Here is a 26,737-nt window from a genome sequence, read left to right on the forward strand (position 1 = left end):
CCCTCAGCTTCCAATACAAAGTGATTTTCTACCACCTGATATTTTTCAATGAGTTGATTATGCACTAAGTCCAAAGTTGAAATAGCACTGCTGTTTTTCTGAACTTTAACTGAGGAAGAAATGAATTACCCACAGGATTAAAACTACTAATTTTTGGGCCCTGCAAGAGACTTTCTTTCCAGTTTCTGTCAGATTTCAAATGTTTACAGGATCATACAGTTTGAAGTACGATTTCTTTCACTAAAAATATTAATGTGTGTTTGTCCACATTCATGTTAAATTCTTTAGGCCTATATAACCTCAGAAAATGGTCTTTTCCAGTCCTTTTCCCACTTGAGAGCCATTCTATCATAATTCCTCTACTCTGTGTGAGAGGTTTTCACATCTTGCTTCCAGTTCTAGTTCTTCCATCTCATTACCCACATTTCCTGCATTAGTCCACAAACAACTTCATTGTTTCCTTTTGACCTCACAGTGCTTCCTAAGTCAATTGAATAGAGCCAACTTGATCAATTCTTTCATCCACAGAAGAATTTTCTTTCTTTTTCCTGTGCTGTCTACTACTTTATTCTCTAGTATAGCCTTATATCTGGCTAGAGCCTCATTTACATTGATTTTACCTTTATTTATCAACAGCAGTTGTGGAGATAGGATATGTCCCACAGCATGTCCCCTGCAACCTAGATGGATGTTTTTCTTTATCAATTTTTCTCGTCTTGGTTGCTGAAGGTCAGTGCTCCAGACATTCAGGTGCAAACTCTCCCCTGGGAACTATGCTCCTTCTGGGAATGCTTCCTAAAGGTTAAAAGCCCCAAGGTCCCTAAGTAGAGTTTCCTAGGCAGGGTTTTGCTGTGTTTTTGGCCAGAGCTGGCTGCACATGGCATTTTAGCTGTCATGTAATGTGGCGAAACAATTCATTAATGCTTCCACAGCAATCATCAGTGCAACATTATGTTATGCTTTTTCTTGCTTTTTTGAATCTGCAGGATTATGGACTTGCTTTTGTTCTGAGTTACAAACTACAGGATATCAGGGGTCTTGTCATAAGGCATACTTCAGTGTTTCAAAGATGCAGGTGGGAATCAAACTACTAATTGCAAAAGAGACCAGAGAGCTATGGGCTCAGGGAAATGTCTACAGTATTTGGCACTGTTTGAAAACCCCAGATTGTGCTTATTCTATAAGGGAACACCTCAGTGCTCTGAAAAACAAACCAGTGTGCCTTATTCCCCATCGATGAGCGGACAGCACTGTTCATGTATTTTTTCAAAGCATTTGGGGGATAAATAATCTGTATATTTGACATGTACCATTATTTGTCTATGTCATTAACATTTTGAAAGCCACCCATTTGTATCTTTCCTGTTATCAAGCTCTTAATAGGAGTATAAAAGCACAGATTTAGTTTTCAATACTATAATTTTTGTACTCTTAAATAATTACATTTATAACATACTCAATGCCCAGGATGACTTCATGTCCTTCCCTAAAGGGAAAAGCTGTCAGACCCTTGCTCCATGGGCTCACACAAGAGGTGGATCACAGCTGCCACACCCAGTACCCACAGGAACAGTGGGAGTTCCTGCTCCCACAGTGCATTTTGTGCTCCTTGTCAAACTCATAGCCCCTGTCCCAGTGTGACACCCCCAAGTAAAAGGTCCTTGGCAAGGGGCCTGCAGGAGGGAATCTCACTGGATGTAAATTATCCTGGAGCTCAGGGGCTTCTCTTCACTGTGATGTGAGGACAAGGAGGAGATTACTGAAATGAGAACCCTATTTCCAGCATGGGAGCCAGATTTTGGGGTAGGGCTGTAGCCATTGTGACCCTGCTGTGACCCCGTGTGACAGCCAGATCCCACTTTGCCAGGGCCACCTCCTCTCCGTGGGGCTGTGCTTCAGAGACAGAACGTCAGGTGATACTGAGTGATAACAAAATAAACGTCTTTATTTTTAATAGATGGACAAAACAGACCCAAAACAGACCCAAAATCAGACAGTATGTTCCCAAAATAATGCAAGGGCACTATTGAATACAATACAAATGAAGTGAAAACATATATATCTATATTATGCTTCCTATCTGCTTTGTTAAGTATAGTCTTAATATAACATTTCTGACACAGACAAAAATATACTTTTATTTTTTTAGCTACAGTCACAAATACTGCCCTGATTATTAGCAGACTTACAATAATTTACTAACTGCACATGGAACTTGACCAATACACTTGAAGGGCAGAAGGAGAAATGAGTAACATTTTTTTCCTATAGTACTTCTATTTGAAATCCTAAATTCTTGTACTATATGAAAATAAAAGACTAAGTCTGACTTTATCTGATCCACTTAATGTTTACATTCAATTCAGGTTCACAAAAGTATGGTTTGTTTATTATACATATACCATCCCATTTGGACAAGTAGAGATGAAGTAACGTGTCAGCTCTGTTATTACCCTTGATTTTATGAACACATCTCATGCAAAGGAGGTAAAAAACCCTGTCAAATAAATGTTATTCACAAATGTTAAGAATATGAAAGTAAAATGTGTGATTGTGACATGAATATTTTATCTTAAAATTGTAGGCTCAGAAACAATACCTCAGTGTCTGAAAATGAGCTGTTTGCTTCACTGATTAGAGATCCAATTTACTGCACAGAACTAGTGTCCACAAATTGCAAAAGGGGAGAAAGACTGTCTGATAATTCCTCTGAAAATAAATCTACTTAAAGAATCACGTCCTGTTGGCATTTTGCTTGTGAAAGTAACATGGTTGTTTTTTTTTTCTTTTCATTATGTTTTCCTCCACATCTATCAATCACAGATATGGCCTTTGGTTATATGAACAGCTGTGTACAAATTTAATGGTAGGACAGCTGAGCTAAGGCAATAAAACCTGTAAACAGACTTTGTGTGGGGCTATTTGGTTTGGCTTCTGTGGTCCATCTATGCAGGAATACTGCTTAAAACCTCATCAATGAAAAAAATTCTATAGGATAAAAAGTGTAAAATGTTCTGATAATGTTGAAAACATCTGCTATTAAATTTTTTGACTGACATTTTTTCACCTATTTTTTGAGCGTTTTAAAAGCATTTATATTTTTATGACAACAAAGGAATACAAAAGAAAAATATTTTAATTTTTTAATCAAAATGTCTTAAATTACTGCAGCTGAACCCCCTTCTTTTTCCTTTTTTTCCCCCAGCTGGGGATTTTGAAATATATAATATAAAAATCTTGCCATATTCAAAGAATCTGGTCACTATGCAGCTTCTCATAGTGGAATTCTGGCAACTCCCAGTCAAAACTGAGGTAAGAGAAAAGTTTTTAGGAAGGCCTACAGGTGACTGTAAAATGGGATCCTCTATCTTAATTTGCAACCAGCAGCATAAGGCATTGACCATGTAAGCAGGTAAAACTGTAACTTGATATTTTCCCTTAACAAGGGATTCAGGCTAATGGATTTGGGCTGAAAATGGAGAATAATTCAGCAGTGGCTCTGTTCTTCCCCTCTTTATAGTCTATTTCCTCATCTCTCTTCTGTGGTTTATGGGGGAATTAATACTGCTGAGCTCATGTTTGGTTTCTGATACTCAGTACCCTGAATTTCATTGGTGGCTTATTCCCTCATCTCACAGGAATTCTTCACTTCTTTGCTATATTGGCTCTTCTGAGTTTTTAGTGCAGATCCTGGTTTTGATTCCCTCCACCCAGAGCACACTCAGTATTGGTAAGCAGATTAGCACTGCAGGTCACAATGGATATTTAGAACTGAGTTGCAATGTTATTTTTAAATGCAGTGTAAGGAGAAAAAAAAATAAATAAACATCTCTAAAATTAATTTTCTCTACATATAAAATATATATATATGCTGTTAAGACTCCACAAAAGGAGCAAAAACATATCTAAGGATTCAACCTTGTGAAAGTTTATGTCAAACATTGAATGCACAAGTTGATGGCTTCTTCCTTTAGCAGCAAAACCTATTCTCACATCTGCTATCCTCCAGTATAGCTCCTCGTGCTGTGAGAATTAAAAAAGGAATTTCACCAGTGGCCAGCAACGGGAAGATATTTGGATTTCAACTGAACATTTTGCGTCATACGTAGATTTTAAAAAGAATTATTGGAGCATAACTCTTAATTGTAGAGAAATCTAGCTACTAGAGCTCCCACTGAGAAAGGCACATACCACTGGGGACAGACACAATCGTCTCAGCCGTGGGCAAGTGGAAACAACACTGCTTGTTCCTGCTGGCCCGGGCAAAGTTGGAAGAGAACTCATCTCCCTGCTCGGCTGCTTCTGGCCAGCATTGCCATTTGTGAGCAAAGTCTTGTCTGCACTTGGCCACTGCTGCTGCTCCACAGCCTCTCCCTGATGGCCCAGAGGACAGGGAGCAATGAACAAGTCCAGCACTTAGTGGGAGACACCACTGTGCCTCTCACTGTATTTGTGGGTTCAGCATTCCTTTCAGCTCCCCTCTAAGCTGCTTTCATAGGCAAACACTTAGAGATGAGGAAAGCTGTCCAGCAAGCCTGTTTTTTGAGAAATTTTTGAGGAAATGTTATTTTCTGTGGAAAATCTGGATTTTCCAGAGTAATTCCAACAAGACCAAGCCAAAAGACTTTTTGGTATCTGTAAGAATAGCTTTTTTTGTGAGTGAAAATTGGGAATTTTCTTCAAGCAAAACCCTCTCATCTCTCTTTTCAAGCCTTTTAGATTCTCTTTACTTTTCAATACTAATTCCATTGGTGAAATTGCTTGGCGTCAGACCATTTTGCTCAGTGTTCATTTGACTTAAGTCCAGATAAGTCGTCTTCTCCCAACATTGAAAAATTCTATTTAGTCAATGAGTTTTTCTATAAGAACCATTTTTCACCAGCTGAATTTCAACTCCAGTTATTGCTCTAAGAATTTTGGTGACAGCCACTGACTACATAAAAAAAAAGAGAACACCTATATTACCATATTTTGCTGAAGGTTGTCTTGCATCAGGTATAACATAATTTTAAACAGGTGATCTAATTTTAGCTTTTTAAATTAATATACCATGTTTAGCACTCCTATAAGGAATTTATTACTCTTTGTGCATTTTGCAAACAATAAAATACTAGATTTATTATTTAAATTTCTTTATGAGGAAAAGAATTACCAGACCAAAACCCCAGGGAAGTTATCTATCTGTCTTTGCTCAAGCAGCTAGCTCTTTAGTAATGAATCACTTATAGCTGTGACAATATATTTTCACTTAATGCCAATAAAATGCTGACTGATAATATTTCAGAGTTATTGTATTATAGTCTCTTCATACAATATCCTAGCTAAGAACCATTGCACATTTTCTGCTACATAAATTTTAATTTTAAAATATTTTTTCAATTGCACGGTATATAGTTCTGGATGGAAAGAATGGGATTGAGTGAATATTTTGGTAAACACTCTGTGATCTACCCCAACAGTTAGATAATAGCAGAAAAGAGTTCCTCCCATGGGATGCTCCTGCTCCTAGAAACAAATTAAAGAATGTGCAGCGGCATTTTATTCACAGTTCTTGCTTTTCTTCTGATAAAATGCTTCTTACTATTCTTTGTAGAATATCCTACTTCTCATTGTTTTGCCTGTGGCCACAAGATTTTTTAATTATCTTCAGCGTTGGACAGTTCTGGACTTGAATCAACGTAGTTGAAGGCTTCCTTGTTTGTGAAAGTTGAGCTCAAAGTTAGACTGTGTCGCGGATTCACAGGCGCAAGTTCATTTAGTACAATATTGTCACTTTTTACAAGAGTCGCTTTGTCCATGTGTTCTCTACTGTATCTGGCAACAACAGCATCAAGGAAGTCCAGCTTTGGTGGCAAAGTCCCGCTTTCAAATAAGTATTTGGCTAAGTAGGAGACTATAACATTAGTAAAGAAGGAGGTGAGCATAGCAAGTGTTTTAAACGGGAATCGCTGGATGTAGATGTTGTTATCATCTTGATACCAGCCAGGATAGAAAATCAAGGGCTGAAGGTAGAGGTATGGTTCCCCTCCGGTGATTCTGAGAACAAGGCCAAACAGGTATCCTGCAATGGCACCGTAGGTGTTGGTTCCTTTAATAAATAACACACACAGCAGCTGGGGGAATATGATGATGTAAACGAGGTCAGAGCTGAGGTACCAGAGGCCGTACACGGATGAAGCCAGCAGTGCCATTGCTGTTGCAGATGCTCCGAACAGAAGAACAGTGATTCTCATGACCCACACAATTTCCCTGTCTGAAGCCTGCAAAAAAAGGGCAGCATTAGGTGTTTTTTTCATGGCTATATGTGTATGCCTGCACTTATATACAGTCAATATAAAATAATGAATTGTAAAAGAAAACTTGGATGATTCATTCAATAAGAATCACAAACTAATATCTCCCTCTCAAGCTCAGAGAAAAACCCTAAGGGCCGTTCCAAAAGTCATTACTCTTTGAACATAACAAAAAGCTTGATGAAGAGTCAAAGAAAAAAAACCAGCAGTGTAAGACATAATTTTTAAATAGAATCACATTATGGCTCAATTAGAAAAAAACCTGTCAGCATTAGAATTTCATCTCCTCCGTTTCCTAAGAAAAATGGCAACTCACTAGACCATTCTGTTGTCAAATGATTTTCTGATAAATTAATGATTAGAAAATGTCTCATTTTGTGAAGAATTCAAGTCAAGCTTTTGGTTGTAGCAACAGTAATTAGCTGTTTGGATTAATTGCAGTGCCATGAGAACTCTTGAAAGCTGCCTTCCCCAAGCCAGCTTTTGCACCTCTGTCATCAGTCACAACCATAATTACTTTTATGATTTTCAGTTTGTTCAACATACTGTAACTAAATTCATTTTCTAGTTATAGGCAGGAACATGAAAGAGGTGTTTCATTATGAAATAACACTGTATATATCACCTAGTTAAGGTCTCACCTAAAATTTTATCTAAAAGTAAAAATGAAACATTATCTCACATTTTGCCGAAAGGAAAGCTGGTAAATGTTCCGAGCAAACATGGAACTTGCTGATAAAATTGAAGAGTCAGCTGAGGACATCACAGCAGCAGATACAGCACCGAGGCCAAAGAATGAGATATAGACTGGGCAAAGGTACTGCAGCACGATGGGTAAAATCATATCTGCTTCTTTTTTGCTCTTGGGGTCAGGGACACCATACTCAGTCTGGTTCCAAGCTGCAATACGGACACCAGCGTGTTATCAGCAACATTAGTGGTCAGTGGCTACAGCACCTCTTGACTTCATGTGTAGTGAGCTACTCATACTATCATTTTTCATGCACATTCAATGGCCAAACGGTTACCAATAAACCACATCCCCAAGGATCTACACATCTTTAAACAGCCCCAGGGATGGTGAATCTACCACTTCCCTGGGCAGCCTGTCCCAGTGCTTGACAAATTTTTGGGGGAAGACATTTTTCCTAATATCCATTCTAAACCTCCTCTGTTGCAACTTGAGGCCATTTCCTCTCATCCTATTGCTTGTTACATGGAAGAAGTACCTCACTACATCCTCCTTTCAGGCAGTTGTAGGGGGAAATAAGGTCTTCCCTCAGTCTCTTTTTCTCCAGGTTAACCCCAGCTCCCTCAGCCACTCCCCAGTATTACTGTTGTGACCAAATAAAAGTATCAGAATCTAACTCAAACGTTGAATAGAAATATTATATCTGTAGATACCTGGAATGTACAAAATTATTTAATTTCATCTACTGGGGTAGGAACAATTTCCTTTGGGAGAAATATTCCGTAACATTATTTTTCTGTGTAGTCTCCTGTTGAAGGAGTCATGAATTGATTAATGATGCCACCTGGACATCTAACCTGTGTGTTATATCTAACACAAGATTTATTTTCACACACTTATTGCACTATTCATTTTACATTTATTGTACTGCTGATTTTTAATCATTTACCTGTAGATGCTCCAATTGCACCAATTAGTACTGCAGGAATAGCCATTACAAGACAGCCAAAGGCAGCCAGGAATGACAGAACTTGAGCATATGTGGCAGAAGATGAGGAAAGAACTCTCTGGAAATACGCTTGCCAAGGAATTCCTCCTAGTGTCTGCAAACAAAACAGCATGCTGTGATTGGGGGTAACTAAATTGTTTTGCTGTGGGGAACATGTAGAAGCATTACTTGAATGCTGAAAGCCATATTGCTACTTTTTTGTTTATTTATCAAATATCAGCCAGCCAGTAATAACTGCAACTTTCAGTCTCACAAGCAATGTCAAACCTGTGAAAGTCCACTTAAATCCCATTCTTTTAGACCCGTTTTTTCTATAAAATTAGCATCAATACTTGGCACTTTCATAGTCTGTAATTCCCAAGTCTTTTGACTAGATAAAGCTTTATGAATAGTACTACTTTCATATTTCATATTTGAAGAATTTGCCCTCCAGTACTCCTCCTCCACTAAAATTAGATTAGACTCTGATATGATGTCAAAGCAAGATTTTATCTTCCTTTGGGAGTGCACATAATCATTTACAGAAGGCGAGACATTCTGTATACATTGAACTCAGGAATCTGAAAAATTATTCTCCCATTGCCATAAGCAAATACAATACGAATAGAAATGGAAGACAAAGCAAAAAAAGAGAAAAGTTTTGTTTTATGGTGGAAATCCTTCTCTTTTATTTGGGTACGTAACTGAAGATCCGGATTAGATTTAAAATTACCTCTGCAAAATATGACACAGAGTAGTATTATGAAAGGTTGAAAACCTGAGTGCTAGCAATTCTGTCTTGAGAGCAGGATTTCAATAGTCTCCACTAAGTACCTAAGTGTCTGTCTCCAAACAGCATGGAAAGAAAACCAAGCAAATTGCACAGTCTAGTTCTATACACTAAATGAGGCAGGAGGCATTTGGACCAAATAGTGTGTACACAGGTGTTTCCCACAGCTTCATGCACACATAGGGACTAAATGAATGTTTCACAGACAAGTCTGGTTTTGACTTGCTATTTATGACTGTTTTTCTTTGCTGCCTTGATAGTAATGTTCCTTTATCAAAGCGTTCCAAGAATGTGTAAATTTCTTGAATGAAACAGACAAGATGAAAAGAAAATATGTCATAATTTGGCAGTATCATAAAATTCCTTGGTCAACAGCAGAGACGAAACCTTCAGGCTTACAAGAAGAGAATACAGCCACTTCAGTTAATGTCATACTTTGGATCTCTGAGAGAATGTTGAAAAAAAATTATATATTTTAATAGACCAATTATCAGAAAATCCTGAAGATTTTTCGCTGAGAGGATTTAAAAAAATACAGAGAAAGTAATCCCAAAGTGCAACATGATAATAAAACCCAATTTGCATAGGGACACTGGGAATGGAAAATGTTAGCATGTGTTTCTAGATCCTCTAATGGAAAGTACTTAATAACCACTGATCCCATGTGTAATATATAGATATTAAAAAATGAAAGCCCTGGGTTCATTCTGGCATGTGTGCATGTATGAATTCATCCCTTCTGCCATCCATCTCTGCACAGCTTTTTCTTCACCTATACCTAAGGCATTTAATCATTTGTGTAATGTATTTATTGCCTTCTGCAATATATAAACTCCTCTGCCAACAATGACATCAGTTAACCATTAGCTGCACACTTTTATTTAATTTTAACATGTCAGCTCTTTCAGCCTGATGATATTTAAATTGCATTCCTGGCAATGCTGGCTGCTATGTCACTGAAATCATTCAAATGTGAAGAAATATCAAGCAAGAGTCAAGAGGGCAAAAGTTTTCAGTTTGCTAGAAACTCTTAACTAGACTCCATTATTTTCAGCTGTCACAGTAACACAGTGTAAGTGCTTAAATGCTTCATTCTTTCACACAAATCACCACTTACCAGTAAAAAGAAATTGTCCAACCATGTGTAAATGTCAAGTGAGTTGATAGATCCAAGCCAAGGTGCTTGGTACACCTGGTGCACAGCTGTGAGCCCAATGTCTGTTACTGCAGGATGGGACATCGCAAAGGGGACACTGATCCACTGTAACCAAAGAGAAACAATGTGCTCAGGTCTAAAGAAGGTATTCTAAATCTGTGACATTTTGATATTAACACTGATCTAGTTTTCTTATTCTTGCATGCCACAGATTGAATGCCAAATTATCAAGCTGACTTGCAAAAGAGTCAGATTATGTGCAGATGAAACATCTCTGAAATCCAGAGGGTTTGGTAGTGGATAGTTCATACCTGCCCTGGAGAGTGTGAGCAGAGAATTAATCAATGGAAGTTGCAAAATCAGCAGCAAAGACACATTCATACATCTTTGTTTTATTTTACCTAACCTCCTCCTATACTGTTTATGCTCTCTCTTGGACTATGCAATAGAGTAATATTTACATACAAATTGCAATGTAATAGCATCAGGACGTGCCAGAATACAGGTAGAAGACATCACATCTGAAGGCCTGGGAATTTGTTTCTATTTAAATACTGAATTATATTATGAAAAGACAGGATTGCTGTTGGTGCAACCCCATCTCCCTTCCTCCAGAACTCACATTAGCCCAGTGTTACGCACTTTTCTGCCTTGAAGGTGTTTTCTAGGGGTCTATTGACCATTTTCTGTCCCTTTGGTTTTTATCTAGACAAAAACATCTTCCCAAAGAGGGTTTCTGCCAGAAGGCCCATTTCCTTCTTCAATTGACTTCATGTGCATTTACTTGCAAAGTCATTTTGCAGTCATGTAAGTCACTGAATTTCTGTGGAGAAGAAATTCAGCAGCTGCTACTGAAGTGAAAATCAGGCTTTGCACTATATGGTCTAGATCATCACAGGCACAGCATCCTTAAGAATCCAGTGACATCCAAAGCCATGCAGATTTCCACAATCACAACAGGTCACAGTTAAGTGTATGGGGCCAACAGGAGCAAGGAGGGGAAAAGTCAAACATGTTTCTCTATTTTGTTGCAAAATTATTGCAATAATGTATGAAGAATATTTTGTAGCACTGCCTGTTATTCAGGCAGTTTATCACATACCATAGAATTCTGTTCTCAGTTAAACTTTGCCAGTTTAAGCAGTTGGGCAGAAAGATTCTCTTCTCTCTGCTTTTCTGTGAAAGAGCACCAAAACTTTTCAACTGTCTTCAAGATATTTTGAGAGAAAAAGAAACATATTGTCAAAATTAATGGATATTAATACTCTTCCTCTTGAGAAATTCAGGGGGAACAAGGATGTAGAACAGATTTTTTTGTTCTTGTTTCTGAATCTCAAATGTCAAACATGTCCAAGTGATGAGCTTCTGAACAGATGTACTTTGGCCATACTCTGCTGAGATTTTCAGTAGGGTAAATATCTGAAAGTCCATCTGTAGTCTGCATGCCACAGACCAGGATTTAATAGGTACTGTATTGCAAATGCATTATGAGTTTTTGTAAACCATTCCAGTTCCTCACACTAACCTAGCTCATTGTGGTCTCAAGAACTACCTTTACATTAGTAAATAAAACAAATAAAGACACATCTTTGGCCCTGCAGTTTACTGACATGTCATTCTCTGCATCTATATATTTAGACTCCTTTTCATGCCAAAATGACAGCCCTAAATTATTCGTGAGGATCATCTAGGAAAATATAGAGGGAATCATTAATACACATGAGATGAAGAGATAGAAGATACTGGGGATACAGTGCAGGCTCAGAGAAAGTCTCACCAGGCAAGATAAGTACAAAGAGATGAGAGTTGCAGGTGTGGATACAGGAAGTTGAGGGATGGAGGGAGGGAGGGAGGGAGGAGGGAGGAAGAAGGAAGGAAGGAAGGAAGGAGGGAGGGAGGAAGGAAGGAAGGAAGGAAGGAAGGAAGGAAGGAAGGAAGGAAGGAAGGAAGGAAGGAAGGAGGGAGGGAGGGAGGGAGGGGAGAGACACTACATGAGATTGTAGAGCAAAACAAGGATTTACATGGAGTTGCTGGGTTATGGAAGCCTAAGGAAAAAGCTGTGGCTGAAAGGAGGAACAGGAGTGATTACAACAAGCCTTTTGTCTTGGGTAAGAACAGGAGGGAAATCAGACATTAGAGGAAGGAGCAGTAAAGTTCTGTGACAGTGGGAGTAAAAACTGCTCCAGAGCCTAGAGGAGAAACTGGGATAACTGAACCTGTGCCATCTTCTGCTGTGCCATCCACTGTGAGAGTGTCCCATCTCATCTAAAACTGCCTTCCTAGAGCATGATCATTTAGATACTGAGTCTTCCAGCTTCACTGATGACACTCTTGAGTTCATGACTATGGGTTCATCTGCATTACATTATTAGTTTATTTGAAATAGGAAATTGCATAAAGAGCCCAACTTGAATTAAACAAAACACTATAAAGCTATAGATCCAATCATTTAGAAGACTTCTATACAATCTTCACTTGCTTCCCTCCCCTCCATAAAGTTCCTGCTGAGTTTAATGCTATTCCCATGTGATCAGGCTCTCTAGCAGTTCATGAGTTAATCTCACTGGAAAAAGCATTTCTGTACCTTGATTTATCTCCAATTTTGGGAATTTCTGTAATGCATGCCATCTGTACAAACTTAATTTATCACAAATATTCACATTCATGTTAAGTAGAGAGACAGTATTTTCCTCACTGCTCAGAGGAAGAACAAAGATATTAGGGAAGAAGGTCTGGAGTAACTTTTTATTTGTGGTGGCCAGTTGGAATCTGGATTTGCTTTTTCAGGCTATTTAGCACCATTTCCTTTAAATCAGTTAAAGGCCGTAGTCCTCACAGTAAGAGGCCACAGTGAGGACACACAGAGGGCTGCTCAGTGACCACCTGTGTTAGCACTGGCTGAGGCAATTTCCCTAGAGCCTCACAAGAACCCTGCTGAAAGCAGAGAAAGAACTCCAGGCCCCCAAGGTGCCATTAGGTTCCTTCATCTTGAGCCACTCCATTTGTTTCAGCATATCTCAGCTCTCTGCACACCTGTGACTGTCTATTACTGCCACTGGCAACAAAGACAGCAGCATCTTTGATTGCACCCTTGTGATCTGGACCCTGTCACACTCATGTCTTTCAATATGGGTCTTAAAGAACAGCAGTAAATAAAAAGCTACCCACTAGCATATCATTGATAGCTGATGAGGGATATTCACACTACCACACCTGAACAGCCAATACATCTGGTGAGACTTCCTCTATTATGGGTCTCCAAGGGAGGTGGAGGGAAATGAGGGGAAAACCAAGAAGGTTAACTAAGCTAACAGGAGGTTAACTGAGCTGTGTGAGTAGGTGACAACCACAGAAAAGAGAAGCAACAGAGTATCAACTCTGCAGGTCCAATACCAGGATTTCTGGACTACTTTACCAACAGCTTCCTACATCTGATGCCTCCTTGCAGTGCCTGAGCCACAGTCTCATAGACAGACATGGAAAGAGTCAACACCAGTCCTATTCTGAGTTAGACAGATACTCAGAAGGAAAATTGCATGAGTGTTTGCACTGCCAGACTGGTTGGAAAAAAGCCAAAGCATCAGACCTCTTGGACAGCACTGTTCCCAAAGTACGGGCTGTACATCGATGCAAATGCAGACTCCTAAAGTCAGCTCTCTGTGAGTGGAGTCTGACTGGTTGGTGGTGCTGTGCCTGATACCCCCCAGGACACAGTTAGCCCTTCTGGCTGTTCAGGGCAAAATCTTTGACAAAGTAGGGCAAAAAAAGTGAAACTTACCAGGCCCAGGAAGATGCAGAAGAGCTGAACTACATCGGTGTAAGCCACGGCATAAACCCCACCCACAAGCGTGTACAAAGTGGCAATCAGGGCAGAAATAATGACTGAAATATTGACATTAATGTCAATGATCACACTTATAGTCGCACCTAAGGGAAAAAGCAAAGCACTGTGTGTTAGTGTGAATGTCACAGCATGTCGGATCAGAAGGCCCACCTTTGTTAAGTTTTATTAAAGGTCCTGGTCTGACACTTAATAATAGCACTAATACTTCCCCCCCTCCATATTCTGCACACTTCACAGGGAATGGGAAATGGGAGGCTCCTGTTGGTCTAGCATCTGTCATTTTGGTGGTTCTTAGGAAATGGAGGACAGAAGGGTTCCAACAGCCCTTCCTTACATTGCTCAAGGTCTGTAAGGACTACACTCTCTTGTTCTGCCTGGGAAAAGCAGATATGCACATCCCTGATTACCACAGTCTTCAGAAGATTACTGAGAATGTTCTTGCAATGCTACCAGCCAGCTGCCATGGCACCTGCAGGATGCATCCCCTGAGATCCCATGAAACTCTGTCTGTCCAGTGTATTTTATCCTCACTTGATTCTCTTCCGGCAAGCCTTCCTTGCACTGGACCTTCCCAGGCTTCTCAGGGTCCTGGGATTCCTAAAAGCTGGTCTCACCAGCGAAGAATTAAGCAGAAAAGGCACTGATTACCTCAGCCTTTTCCACATCCTTTGCCACCAGGTGCCCCATCCCATTCAACAGCAGTCTGCATTTCCCTTTCGTTAGGATGGACTGTTCCTGAGCATGGAGGAGACGATCTCTGAATATCAACCAGTTCTTCTGGACTCCAGGACAGTCTCCCATAGGATACTTCCAAGCACAATGCTGGAGAAGCCAAGCTCTACTCTTCTGAAGTCTATGGTTGCAGTTGTGATTTTGCCTTGTCCCCCTCTCAGGACTATGAATGCCGCCATCTCATGAACACTGAAGCCAACTCTGACTTTGACCTTCACACCCTTGACTTGTTCTTCCTTTTGTCTAAGTAACAGGTTCAACAGAGCACCTCCCTTCATCAGCTCCCTGATCATTTGTGTCCGGAAGCTGCTGTCAGTGCACTCAAGAAACCTCCTGAATAGCTTGTGTCCTCTTGCACTGCCCTGCCAGCAGCTGTCAGCATGGTTATACATCTCCCTCAGATGTATTAGCTATTTCAAGGGATTGCAATGTCTTAAGGCCAAGTTTAAAGAATTCCACTCCTTCTAATTAGGATGATTTAAATGAAATATCTTGCAACAACTTCTAGTCCTTGCAGTTTTTGTAGATGGATATTCTGAAGCACATATTTGGAAGAGTTTTGGCCATAGAAGACAACATGATGTGCGATGTATAAGAGCTGCTGGGAGCTCATAGGTGTGGTTTTTGCTGCACAATGAGCCTTCAAAGCTCATGTGCTTAAGGATTACAAGCTCAGACCTCTTTCACAGCTGTGAGACCTGCATTTCCCATCTACCACCCTGCCAAGCAAGGAGTCATGACAAAGAGCAAGTAGTGAAGAGTACTGACATTCATCAGCGAGGATAGGTATGAAAAAAGGAACGAGACTATTCACAGAGTAATTAAAATCAAAATCTTCAGTGACTTTTATAATCATTGATGGTCTTTAACTGTCGGCTGTTATATAAATCTAGAAAAGTATTCACACCACTTGTGTTGAAATAAAACAGAATGGCTTGTCCTTAATCAAAAATATTCCAAATACTCTGAGTGTTTTTCAAGTTATTCAACTCCTATCACCTCAGCATGCATTTTTTTCTTAGTCTTTTAAGGATTTTGTGATGAAATTGTGGTAAACAAGCTCCCCATTGCTTTGCAGTTCATCAGAGCGCAGTTGGAGAGTACCTTCAAAGTTTATTTTTTGTTTAAAATAGCTTAAGTTAGAAGGCATTACCACATGCGTGTGCATTATTAGTATGATTAGTTGGTAAAAGTCAATTACTGGTGCTTCAACTCAAGGGCTTTCTCTGTTCTTAAAGGGGTTGCTAAATTCAGACCTGAAATATAATTAAAAACCCTGGAAGCTGATTTTTTTTCAGGACTAGATGAGTTGTTGGGTGATTTTCTATTGAGTCATAGTTTCACTAATTCTCTGATTCCTTTATTGAATCTTAAGTATTTTCTCCATTTAGTCAAGAAGAAAGCCATTTAATATTGAAGAATTCTTCAATTTATTGATCAGCATCTGGTTTACTTCTATTCATTGTGTTATGGAAGGTTCTGTATATGTAGATTCCCTATATACAAAAGATTACTTAGTTTAGATGAATTGGCAATGATGTTACATATCATTAAGTGAAATTTTGACTTGCTTCTCTCATTCAAGAGATGTAAAAGAAAAGCTGAGTCAGATTTGACACAAAAGGGGCGCTTGGGTCCTAGAACTGTCACAATCTGAATAATTTGGCTTAAGTAGTTACCATTTGAAGCCAGAAATTTAATGCATTTCTGATATTCTTAATAATTTCTACCTTTAATAAATTAACGTTTATACTGCTTACTCCTTACCTAAGGCAGAGAAGATGGCAGCAGCCCAAAACATTTCTCCCATTAAAGCTGGAATAAACAGTAGTCCTCCCATCCTTTTTCCATAAAGTTGCTGAAAAGGGTCCAGCATTGTCACATAGCCTTTGGATCGCATGGGTTTTGCAAAAAAAAGGCCACCTGCAAAGAAGAGCAGCATGAGACACCAGATGAAGTTTAGAAATGCATTGCCATTAAGGGACAAAACATTTGTTGTCAGTTGAGGGTACAAAAATGTCACCAATACTGTTTGTTTGCTTTTTCAAAAGTAAAAAGTACAGTTAAAATATCCTCTGGAAACACATCTGTCTACAGAATTACACACACTCCATTAGTATCTATAGTCTGATAATAAAAAAAAAGGTTTTTTTCTTATTTTTTCTGGCTCACTTTATATAATCTTCCTTTATGGATGCTGTCAGAGTTTTGTCTAATTTTGGATTAGCCTAAAGGAATGGCTTTTCTACCTGATCCTGTTGATTCTTAGACCAAAGTCTAGCACAAATTTTCACACAGTCCTACTCTAAAAATGAAACTCTCTGAGATTCCTGAATCAGAAACAGAATTTCACATGTGGTTTTTGCATACACAGCAAATCTAATTCTTTAAGGACAATTCAGATCTACTATGTAAGTTTAAAACACATTTACTATACCTGCAGGGTAGGCAGGAGGTCTTCTGGGCTCTGCAGGTGTCGGGTTCCCTCAATATTTGTCATACACTTACTTCACCTATGTATGTTCAGGAATTTTGATATATCGCAATTCTGCTCTGCCTGGCTGCTATATGGGCTGGATATGTAAATAAAGGTGCAAAGGCATCCCCTCCTCAAATACTTTCTGTCTTGGGGAAAAAAAGGAATCTATCAGCAAAGCTGAAAGAGCCCTTGTATGGAAACCTGTGTAGTTGGGATCTGCACATGACTAACCAAGTAGACTTCTACCACAGTAAAACTGCTGTATAAGGTATAATAATGAACTGGAAACCCAGTCAATTCCCAATAAAATATACTATATGGTATTTTGGCAACCCTTAATTAGGTTCTTCATTACAAGATATGTAATTTATTCATCATATTGTGCAAAAGATTTTCCAAATTTCTGTGTTTTGCCTTTTATAACTCGTATTTCTTAATTTCATCAAGTTCTCTGAACAGAAGGTACTGACTTACACACTGTCATCACAATTTATAGTGCTTATGTGAATGCTGTCTTTAGGCAGATAGATGCAGAAACCCTCCAGCATATACATATATATATATATATATATATATATATATATTTTTTTTTTTTTTTTTTCTTTTTTTTTTACTATTCTTGGTTTGGTAATGGATCCTTTTCCTATTCTACTTGTTACATCATCATTGCAAAAGACAATCAAGGAAGAAGACAAAAAGATAATCTATTAGGATCTTCAAATACCTGTCAAAGGAAATAGGAGGTATTCTAACCTTTAAAACTAAATTGCTTGAAAAATTAGGGAAAAAAGGTTGTATGGACAACGAACAGGGAGATTACATCTATCTTAAATCCTTCCAGTCTGAGGCAATAATATTTCTCCTAGCCTTGTATTTATAATTTTGATTATTTATTTTTTAAAGAAGGATAAAGCAGTTCCTCCCCTCAAACCTTTGTGTACAGATCATGCCTATAGAAATTCTTTGCTCTCTGTGCTCTGCTGAGAGATATATGATCACATATATTTGGACTTCTTTTCCCTGCAGTGGCCATTATAATTTTCAGGGAAACAAGTTTGGATATCCATAAACAGCTGAAAACAAGCAGAGAGGCTAACTCTTCTGGACTGTTATTAATTTGTGTCAATTCTGCAGAGGCTGAGAGTTAGGAAGATGCTTGACTACAATCCCAACAGTCGGGTAATGACATCAATGGATCATGACCCTCATGAGCTCATAATGACAACAACTGATCTCCAGGCAGACATCTACAGTCACTGTTTTCCTTACAGGAAATAGAGCTGTTCTCAGGATGGGAAACACTACCAGAACTGCAGCTGGCTTCCACATGCCAGAGAGGAACATCTACAGTGGGGAAGGTTTCTGCCTGGGAAGAGGGGATAACCAGGACAGGCCATTGGAAAGCATTTTCAAGGGGAAAAAAAGAAAGAGGAAGGAAAACAAGTTGTATAGGAAGAAATAAAAGGTGAAAGAAGATCTGGATAAGCAACCAAAAGAAACAAAGGGAGAGATTAGATAGGACCATGAGAATAGACTCAGAATAGACTGAGAAGTCAAGTAATATTAGAAAGGTGAGTACATCAGTCATGTTAAGGAAAGATGAAAAACACTTTTTTTTTTTTTGTAACAACATGGTTTTTATACAGTTGCACCATTATTGCAGCATTAAAACTTACAATGCTGCCTGTATTTTACACTCTGACCCTGCATATACCAGGAGTGTGCATTTGCATTTTGACATGTGATTTGGAGTTTTGTACTACATTTAAGAGGGTGCATGGTCCAGTTTTAAGGAAATAGTCTAGTTGTTCTACATACTTCCTACACAAAATTAGAGAAAATAAAAAAAGTTACCTAAATTCTTGGTGAATATAAAATATAAGTACTATAAAGTATAAGCCCTTCCCTAACCCAGAAGATTCCAAGATTTATAGATGCACTGATACCTGGGCACCTGGGTCATGTTCCAGATCATACGGGCACTTAAAGAATACCTGATTATGTAAAACTTATTATATATAATTTAAACACACCTCCCACCCCCCCATAGAACAATATGGTCGCAATAATTTACCAGGTCTTGACAAGGAGTTTAGGAGCCTTGAGACATCAAATTTATAGCCATTTTCTGTTTTTTTTTTTTTCCAATAGCCAAACCTACCAGCAGAAGGGATCCAGTTTACCTCAGCATCATTTTATCAGACTGTAGTTGTTTCATTTCAAATAATGGACCTGACACCAGAATTCTTCAAAATTAGAAATTATTAATTTTAGTCTTTGCTTACCTAAAATCAGGCTAAGTGAATATCCAATAGGTGCCTGAGCCCAAGCTAGACCATAGTCTGGGACATACACAGCTTCTGCTGTCCCATTTATGTAACCTCCTCCAACCCACGTGGCTGAAAAGGAAGAGATGGAAAAGTCTTTAATATCCACAAAGAAAGAAAAGCTCATACATTGTATAGTAAAATTGTCATTATGTATGATATGGTTATTTTTTATTATATGAACTCTACAAGTGCCAAGCATGGCATCTTTCTATTAAGGCAGCCCTAATTTGAACTTACAGCCTAAGCATATGAAAATAGAAGTCAAATGGACAAAGGCAATCATCAAAGTGTCTAAGTCTCTTTACAGTCAGTGAAGGTGTGAGGGCTGAGTCCCCCACTACTTATTTACCATTACTATTTGTTGGTGTTAGTCCAAATGAAGGAGAGGTGTAAGGGGGAATCTGAACATTTAAATTAGGCAGAAGTTTAATGAACACATCCTTTACTCTGGGCTTAATGAAAAAAAAAAAGGCCTTAAAACCTTGTTATGTTTTAAATTGTTGCTACATGGAGCACATTAATAAACTCAGTTCTTGAAATATTTCTGTATAGGGTTGTGGTGCTTTTTTTCCCTATGTAAGTTCTAAGCTTAGAGTCATTTATGTTTATGTTTTCTTGAGCCATATTCCATAAGGGATATGTGCTATCTCCTATATTTCTGATTTTATCTCTCTCTCCAAAAAGCAGTATTTTTAATATACCAACCACTGACACTAAATGAGTTGATTGCCTGTCTTTAAAAGAAGTTTCTACATTTGAGAATTTGGGATCAAGAGTATGTATGAGAGAAAAACTCCAACATAGAAATGTATTGTGATTTCATCTGCAAAAATACTTCATAACAAATCAAGTAAAAAAGTTTATCTCTTCCTGTTTTCAGATTCCATGCAAAACCTTTTTTTATTATCTCTAATATATAATGGGTAAGTTTATAAATCTAAGTTTGCAGTTTGAACAAGGGCAGACAGGTCCTGGATTTTTGGAGTGATATTTTGGTTTGTGTCAGAAGCCTTTACTTTCTCTTAGAAGAGTAGTTCAGGGTTTCTGTGTAAAAAGTCAAGATTATTTTGAAATGTATTTTTCTTAAGCATTCTTCAGAACTTCCCCATCATCCACCATCATATAAGCAAACTTGATTTTGTGTTTAAGACAAACAATTGGAGAGAAAAACAAATTAAGAAAATTTAATAAAATTCATTAAGAAATTTCATTAAGATCTAAATAACCACTCTTTTCCACTTGACTGTGATATCTCTCAAGTACTACCAGAGGGTATTTTGCTGAATTTCCCTATGGCTTTAGAGTCAAAGATGTCCAGCAACCAGAGAATGAAAATTGTCCCCTTTTCAGCATTTTGAAGCACAGGAATGGACCATTCTGTTCTTGTAAATGGTATGATGGATTTTATGAGGGATATGCATCCAGAAAAACACTGCAACAAAAGAAGAGACCCAAGGAGCCCTGCTACCAGTACACTTTTGGTTATCAAAATCTATTGTGTACTACAGAGATAAGAGGTGATGTCCATATGGGACCACATGTGGACGATGGGTGGAGGCTGATATTTAATGAAAAGAACAAGGATACATAATCTACATAAAAATTGACAAACATTTTGGATTTTGTGCCTCTTGACAGTGTGAATTAAGGTAGATGGGAGTATGATACTTTGTTTACCAGAGTTCTAGAATCACACAATCGTTTGGATTGAAAGGGACCTTAAAAATCATCTGGTTCTAACCCCTCTGTGACGGGCAGGGATGCCACTCACTAGAGCAGGTTGCTCAAAGTCCTGTCCAGCCTGTCCTTGAACACTTCCACAGATGGGGCATCCATAACTTCTCTGGGTGACCTGTTTCAGTGCCTCACCACCCTCACAGTAAAGAATTTTTTCTTAATATGTAATCTAAAGCTACCCTTCTTCAGTTTAAAACCTCTACCCCTCATCCCCTCACTACATGCTCTGATCTCCATCTTTCCTAAAGCCCCCTTAAAATACTCTAAGACGGCTATCAGGTCTGCACAGATCGTTTTCCTCTCCAGGCTAAGCAATCCCAACACTCTCAGCCTGTCCCAGGGATCAGTGTTGAGCCCAGTCCTGTTTAGTATCTTTACTGATGATGAGTAAACGGATGAGGGAATTAAGTCTATCATTAGCAAATTTGCAGATAACAGGAAGCTGGGTCAGAGTGTTGATCTGCTGGAGTGTAAGATATGTACAGGCTGGAGAGATGGGCTGAGGCCAGCTGTATGAGATTCAACAAGACCAAGTACTGAGTCTCAGACTTCGGTCACAACAACCCCAGGCAGCACTACGGGCTGGGGCAGAGTGGCTGGAAAGCTGCCCAGCACAAAAGGACCAGGAGGGGCTGGTCAACAGCAGCTGAACATGAGCCAGCTGTGCCCAGGTGGCCAGCAAGCCAATGGCAGCCTGCCCTGTATCAAGGATAGTGCAGTCAGCAGGACCAGGAAAGAGATCACGATCCCTGTACTTGGAACCTCAAGTACTACGTTCACTTCCGGGCCCCTCGCTTTAAAAAGGGCATTGAAGTGCTCATCAGCAAAGGGTGATGACTTGTGAAAAGTCTAGAAAACACGTCTTATAGAGAACAACTGAAGGAGCTGGGTTTGTGTGTCTTGAGAAGAGTAGGACCTCATCGCTCTCTACAACTACCTGACAGGAGGATATAGTGATGAGGGACCAGTCTCTTCTACACCTGTAGTGAGAGGACAAGAGGAAATGGCCTTAAGCTGAGACAGGTGAGATTCAGATTAGACATTAGAAAAAAAGTTTTGATTGTTTGGGTGGTCAGGCATTGGAATTGAGAGGTGGTAGATTCACCATCCCTGGAGGTGTTTTAAGAGGTGTCTGGATCTGGCACTGAGTCATGTGGTTTAGCAGTTTAGGGGTTACAGTGGTAGTGCTGGGTTGACAGTTGGACTCCATAATCTTAAAGGTCTCTTCCAATCTTGATGAGACTACAATTCCACAATTCTAAGTTTTTCTCTAAAGGGCTGCCCTTAATCTGCTCATCAATCACCCTGTATCTGTGTTTGGGTTTGCCCTGATCCAGGTGGAGGATCTTACACTTGGCCTCTCACACTTGGCCAGGTACCTCTGTATGGGATCCCTTGCCTCTAGAGTGTCAACCACAGCACTCATCTTGGTGTCATCTGCAGCCTTGCTGAGAGTGCCCTCAATCCCATTGTCCATGTGCCTGACAAAGCTGTTGAACAGTACTGGTCCCAATACAGACCCCTGAGGGACACCTCTCGCTACTGAACTTTAGGTCCATGACTACCTGGGATGTGAGTTGCTATAGTGTCTCAAGCAGCATAGACTCATGGAATAAGCACCTGTATACAGTAATAAAAGTAAATATTTAGCATGGGAAGCATATTTGTCTCTCTCCCCAGAAAATGCATCAGCATGAATTCTACATGAATGATACTTAGGTACAGGTGGGAATTATATCCCATAGTCAAGGACAGATGTCCAACATTGCTGCAGCTGTGGTGAAGGGGTTTCCAGTTCCAGCATTGATTTGTGGAGGTTGCTACAGAGGTGTCAGGTGTTTCCAAGGGGCACTTGGATGCCATGCCTAGCTCCCTTATTTTCTTCTGGAGGAGATCAAGTCAATTCCCTTCTGTGTGATGTTGTAGGGATCATTACTCTCCCCTGTCTGCCCTGCAGACAGATATTGCTGTGTAAAGTGCTATGAAGGATTTAGCCCTTATATTTAATTTTCTTTCTTGATTTCTGGATTGGGGTTTGAAAAATTGCTGTTGATCAATTTTTATGTGCACATGACTGTTCTGGAACATATGTCAAGGACCACAGAGCTCTAGGAAGGCTCTATATATCTTTTTCTGAGGGGGAGACTGGATAGTCAGCACGTACAATGACATAAGTAAATACATTAGAAATGAAATAAGATAGGACAGGATTTCAACCTTAGATATTAATTTTCTGAACCTTGCTTGGTAAGCCACAATTTAAAGTTAGTTTAATACCTTTATTTTTGGTGAATTTTTTTTTAACCTAAATCGGCCAAAAGGAAGGCAATATTTAATAATCTATGGAAGCATTCATGTGGTAATCTATTTTAATCTTCTCCTTGCCTGCCGTCTGAAGAAGAAAAAAATGCAGCAAATACCAACATCCATTTAAAACATGCATCCAAAAATATGATCAGACAAATACTGGGGGTAAGGACTGTAATTTTTCTTCTAGCTCCTGTGAGACACACTGAAGTAGATATCTGAGTTCTTGATAAATATGTATATGTATTAGAAAACCAGAATTTTGTCACTTCTTCAGGAATAAATCCTTGTCTGACCACTCAAATTATTTAATAAACTCATCAAGTTGTGTAAAACGAAAATTCTGATCCAAGGATTGGAATAAAATAGAATTGCGTAATATTTCTTTTTCATGTAGAAGGATATGTAGCTCTGTCCAACTAAAATGCAAAAATTATATCAATAGATTATTACCTTTTGGGTCATGTTTGTGAGCATTAAGTTATGTAATCTGAACTATTTCCTTTGAGGTTTAAACTCAATCACCAAAATAAAATTAGATTTAAGTTTGCTGCAGATATGACTTCTTAAAAAATTCATTCACAAAAATAAGGAACGCTAGTATTTAATGCAACACTTTATCTATAATTATGTAAAAATGATACACAGGTTAAATATGTGTCTACTATGACACACGATGATGTTAATTCAGTTTAATACAAGCTGCTGTGATCCATCCAAATTCAACCTTTTCACTCTTTCTATTTTCATAGTTGCAGACACACTCAACATTCAACATGCTTTGTGTTCAGCATGTCAGTAGCTGGTTGATAGCTTTTTCTTCTTCACTATCATAGTATATATCCAAAAATATCCACAGCTGTTATTCATAGGTAGTGCTTTAAGATTTTTCAACGTTGTTTAGAAAATGAACTATAATTACTTTGGAATCTTGACTTTGATGCTTACGCTCTGAATTTTATTTTAGGTTTATAGGCTAAGTGCTGTCATCTTCTCCACTATGTAGCCCTGGAAACTTCTACCATTTTCATAGCCAATGCCCCTGGAACATTGTAGTGTTTGTCTCAGGCAAAAAAGGACAGAATTAGGCCTTATCTCATAACCCAAAGTGCTTCATGTACATACAAACAATATCCTTTCCGGAGATCTTTGAAAAAATTCTTGTTTTCCTTTTGCGGGGTAGGCTTTGCTTTCTGATTTATATTTAGACAATTAAACCTGCAAAATATAAAGATGATGTTGGAATAGCCATGTATTGTGAATAGTCATATTTGTGAGGTGCAAAATCTGCATCTATCATCTTTCAAAAGCAAGTATGCCCTTGAATAATGCATCTGTTTTGTAAAATTTACACACCTGTAAACAATATTGCAGATTTTGATCAGCTTAATTTCACAATTGTTTTATGATGACTTTATAAATCGAGTGCCCCAGACACCCTCACTGAGACAGAACTCAGACTAACCCCTGGCTTAGCAGATTCATGCCCACATCTAGCTTTGTGTGCCCGGCGTGGTTCGCTGCGACTGAGCGTGTAGGTTAGCTGCCATATCAAGCTTTAATTGCCATTTTTAAGGAAGGCATAGGGGAAAAAGAGTGTCAGCCCTGAAAGTAAAAAATCCATGATAGCTTTAGCTACCCAAAGGCTTTGGGATCAGTTTGCTATTCTACTGCAAAGACGAGATACTGCGCCATCTCTAGAGCTGACACAACACAGGATGAACATGTGTGGGTGTGAATATTGTGGCTATAGAAATTGCCTGAGATATAGGAAATCCCAGTTCAGGTCTCATCTGTGCTTCAGCAGTTACACAAAATATTCCTGAGAAATAGGATTAAGGAGACCAGAATTTGTGCCATCTATATGCAAAGTCATAAGTTGTTGCAACTTCTGTGGGAAATGCCTTTTTTTATCTCTAGTCCCCTGATTTAATGTTTATTGTTTTGTGGCAACCAATATCTCTAGAAAATATTCTGGTTTCAGTGCTCTTGAAAACATTTCATTCAGCAGAAAGCAGTCTAACCAGCTCTTGCTATGAGCAGAACTTCGTCATATCTCACGCATCAGTAGCCGATGGCTTCGTGAGACAGTAAATAACAGCATAGTGCAAAAAGTAGAACATCTGACTGTATTCAAACTTTATTGACTTTTATAAACATTCTTTACTCAATATCTCAATATTCAGTCTTTGAATGAGCAAAATGCCCCTGCAAAAGAATGTGAATTTATCTCAAATAAAGAATGCACAATTTTGGCCCAGGTTTTAACTGGCTCTTCCTTATTAGATAATTGTGAAAGCAGAACAGGGCAAAAAAGCAAAGCATAAATATAGCCAGATAAATTAATTTCGACAACTGAAAGGGCTTTGCCTGAATAGGATTTAGATTAAATTATGAAAAAAAAAAGCACGCCTTAAATTATTAAATTGCCTTAATAATAATGATGGGCTAAATCACGCTTCTTATAATGCATTTTTGTTCCAATAGCATAATATAAGTTTTGAGATTTTGGACTATTGTGAATATCTTATTTACCCAGGTAAGATGGCTGGTTTGACTGGCTCTGGGAGTCAGAGAACACTGTTTACAAAATGAGTGAAGAACTCTTCCTTCACCCAGGCTTTTCTTACTGATACTACTACTGACAGTAACGCATTTTTTGTCAAACTGCTGATAAAGAAGCTAAAAGAATCCACAAAATAAGTTTGCTGAAATGCACTCAAGTTTGGAGTTATGCCAATTTTCTTTTACAAAGTTAATTTATGCTGCAAACCCTTCCCTCCCCCCCAGTCTTTTTCCCTATAAACTTTGTTTTACTCAGAGTAAAAAAACCCCAAAATAACGCACAAATTTGGATTGTTTTAAAAATAATAACAGTTATTTTAAAATTTTCTTTTAAATCTATATTAATTCCATATATTTTCCCAAACATATATGATCTACAGATGAATATAGAAGCAATGAACATTAATGATAATATATTCTTCCTGTAAGATTTAGGAATATTTGTTGTTTTTTATACAGATGCTACATTTGACTGTTCACTAAAAAGTTGGATAAAAAGTATATATATTTTCCTCATTTTGCAGTACTCAACATGCAGATTGCAATTCATTCAGATGGAAAACTGACGGGTTACACGCTGGCTAGGAAGAAAAGGTCGTTTTTTACATACCTGTCATTGTAAATCCACCAACTAGCAAACCAATGTCTCTTCCACCGACTATAATAGCTTCGCTGCGATCTCCTTCACTGCTGGTGTTCTTGGTTTTCCAAGCAGCCCATATCCCTACTGCCAGGATTGCCAGGTAGAAGACAACTATGGCCACCAGTCCCTCCACATGGAAAGCCATGTTGAAATCCCAACTGTTTCTTTTATCGCTATTTCAT

The 26,737-nt window shown here is 38.6% G+C and overlaps 1 protein-coding gene across 1 annotated transcript; it reads right to left on the reverse strand.

The window, feature by feature from the left end:
- Positions 1-1,924: 1,924 nt before the first annotated feature.
- Positions 1,925-26,737, reverse strand: SLC5A7 (solute carrier family 5 member 7). Its single transcript, XM_085053953.1, has 8 exons — positions 26,523-26,737; positions 19,259-19,372; positions 16,262-16,417; positions 13,697-13,845; positions 9,880-10,023; positions 7,934-8,087; positions 6,976-7,193; positions 1,925-6,260 (listed from the first exon to the last, which is right to left on the reverse strand). The coding sequence occupies exons 1-8, from the start codon at positions 26,698-26,700 to the stop codon at positions 5,637-5,639; spliced, it is 1,737 nt and encodes a 578-aa protein (XP_084910079.1). The 5' UTR covers positions 26,701-26,737; the 3' UTR covers positions 1,925-5,636.

Source organism: Lichenostomus cassidix, chromosome 1 (genome assembly GCF_008360975.1).
Source record: "Lichenostomus cassidix isolate B80296 chromosome 1, HeHo_3.0, whole genome shotgun sequence".
NCBI classification, from domain to species: Eukaryota; Metazoa; Chordata; class Aves; order Passeriformes; family Meliphagidae; genus Lichenostomus; species Lichenostomus cassidix.

Bases quoted from the DNA above. Each gene is read 5' to 3' on its own strand.
- SLC5A7 (XM_085053953.1), bottom strand. From the start codon at position 26,700: ATGGCTTTCCATGTGGAGGGACTGGTGGCCATAGTTGTCTTCTACCTG. The intron at 13,846-16,261 runs GTAAGGAGTAAG...TTTTTCCCTTAG, and splicing joins TGCCATCTTCTCTGCCTTAG to GTGCGACTATAAGTGTGATC. The intron at 8,088-9,879 runs GTAAGTGGTGAT...TTTTGTTTGCAG, and splicing joins TGGACAATTTCTTTTTACTG to ACACTAGGAGGAATTCCTTG.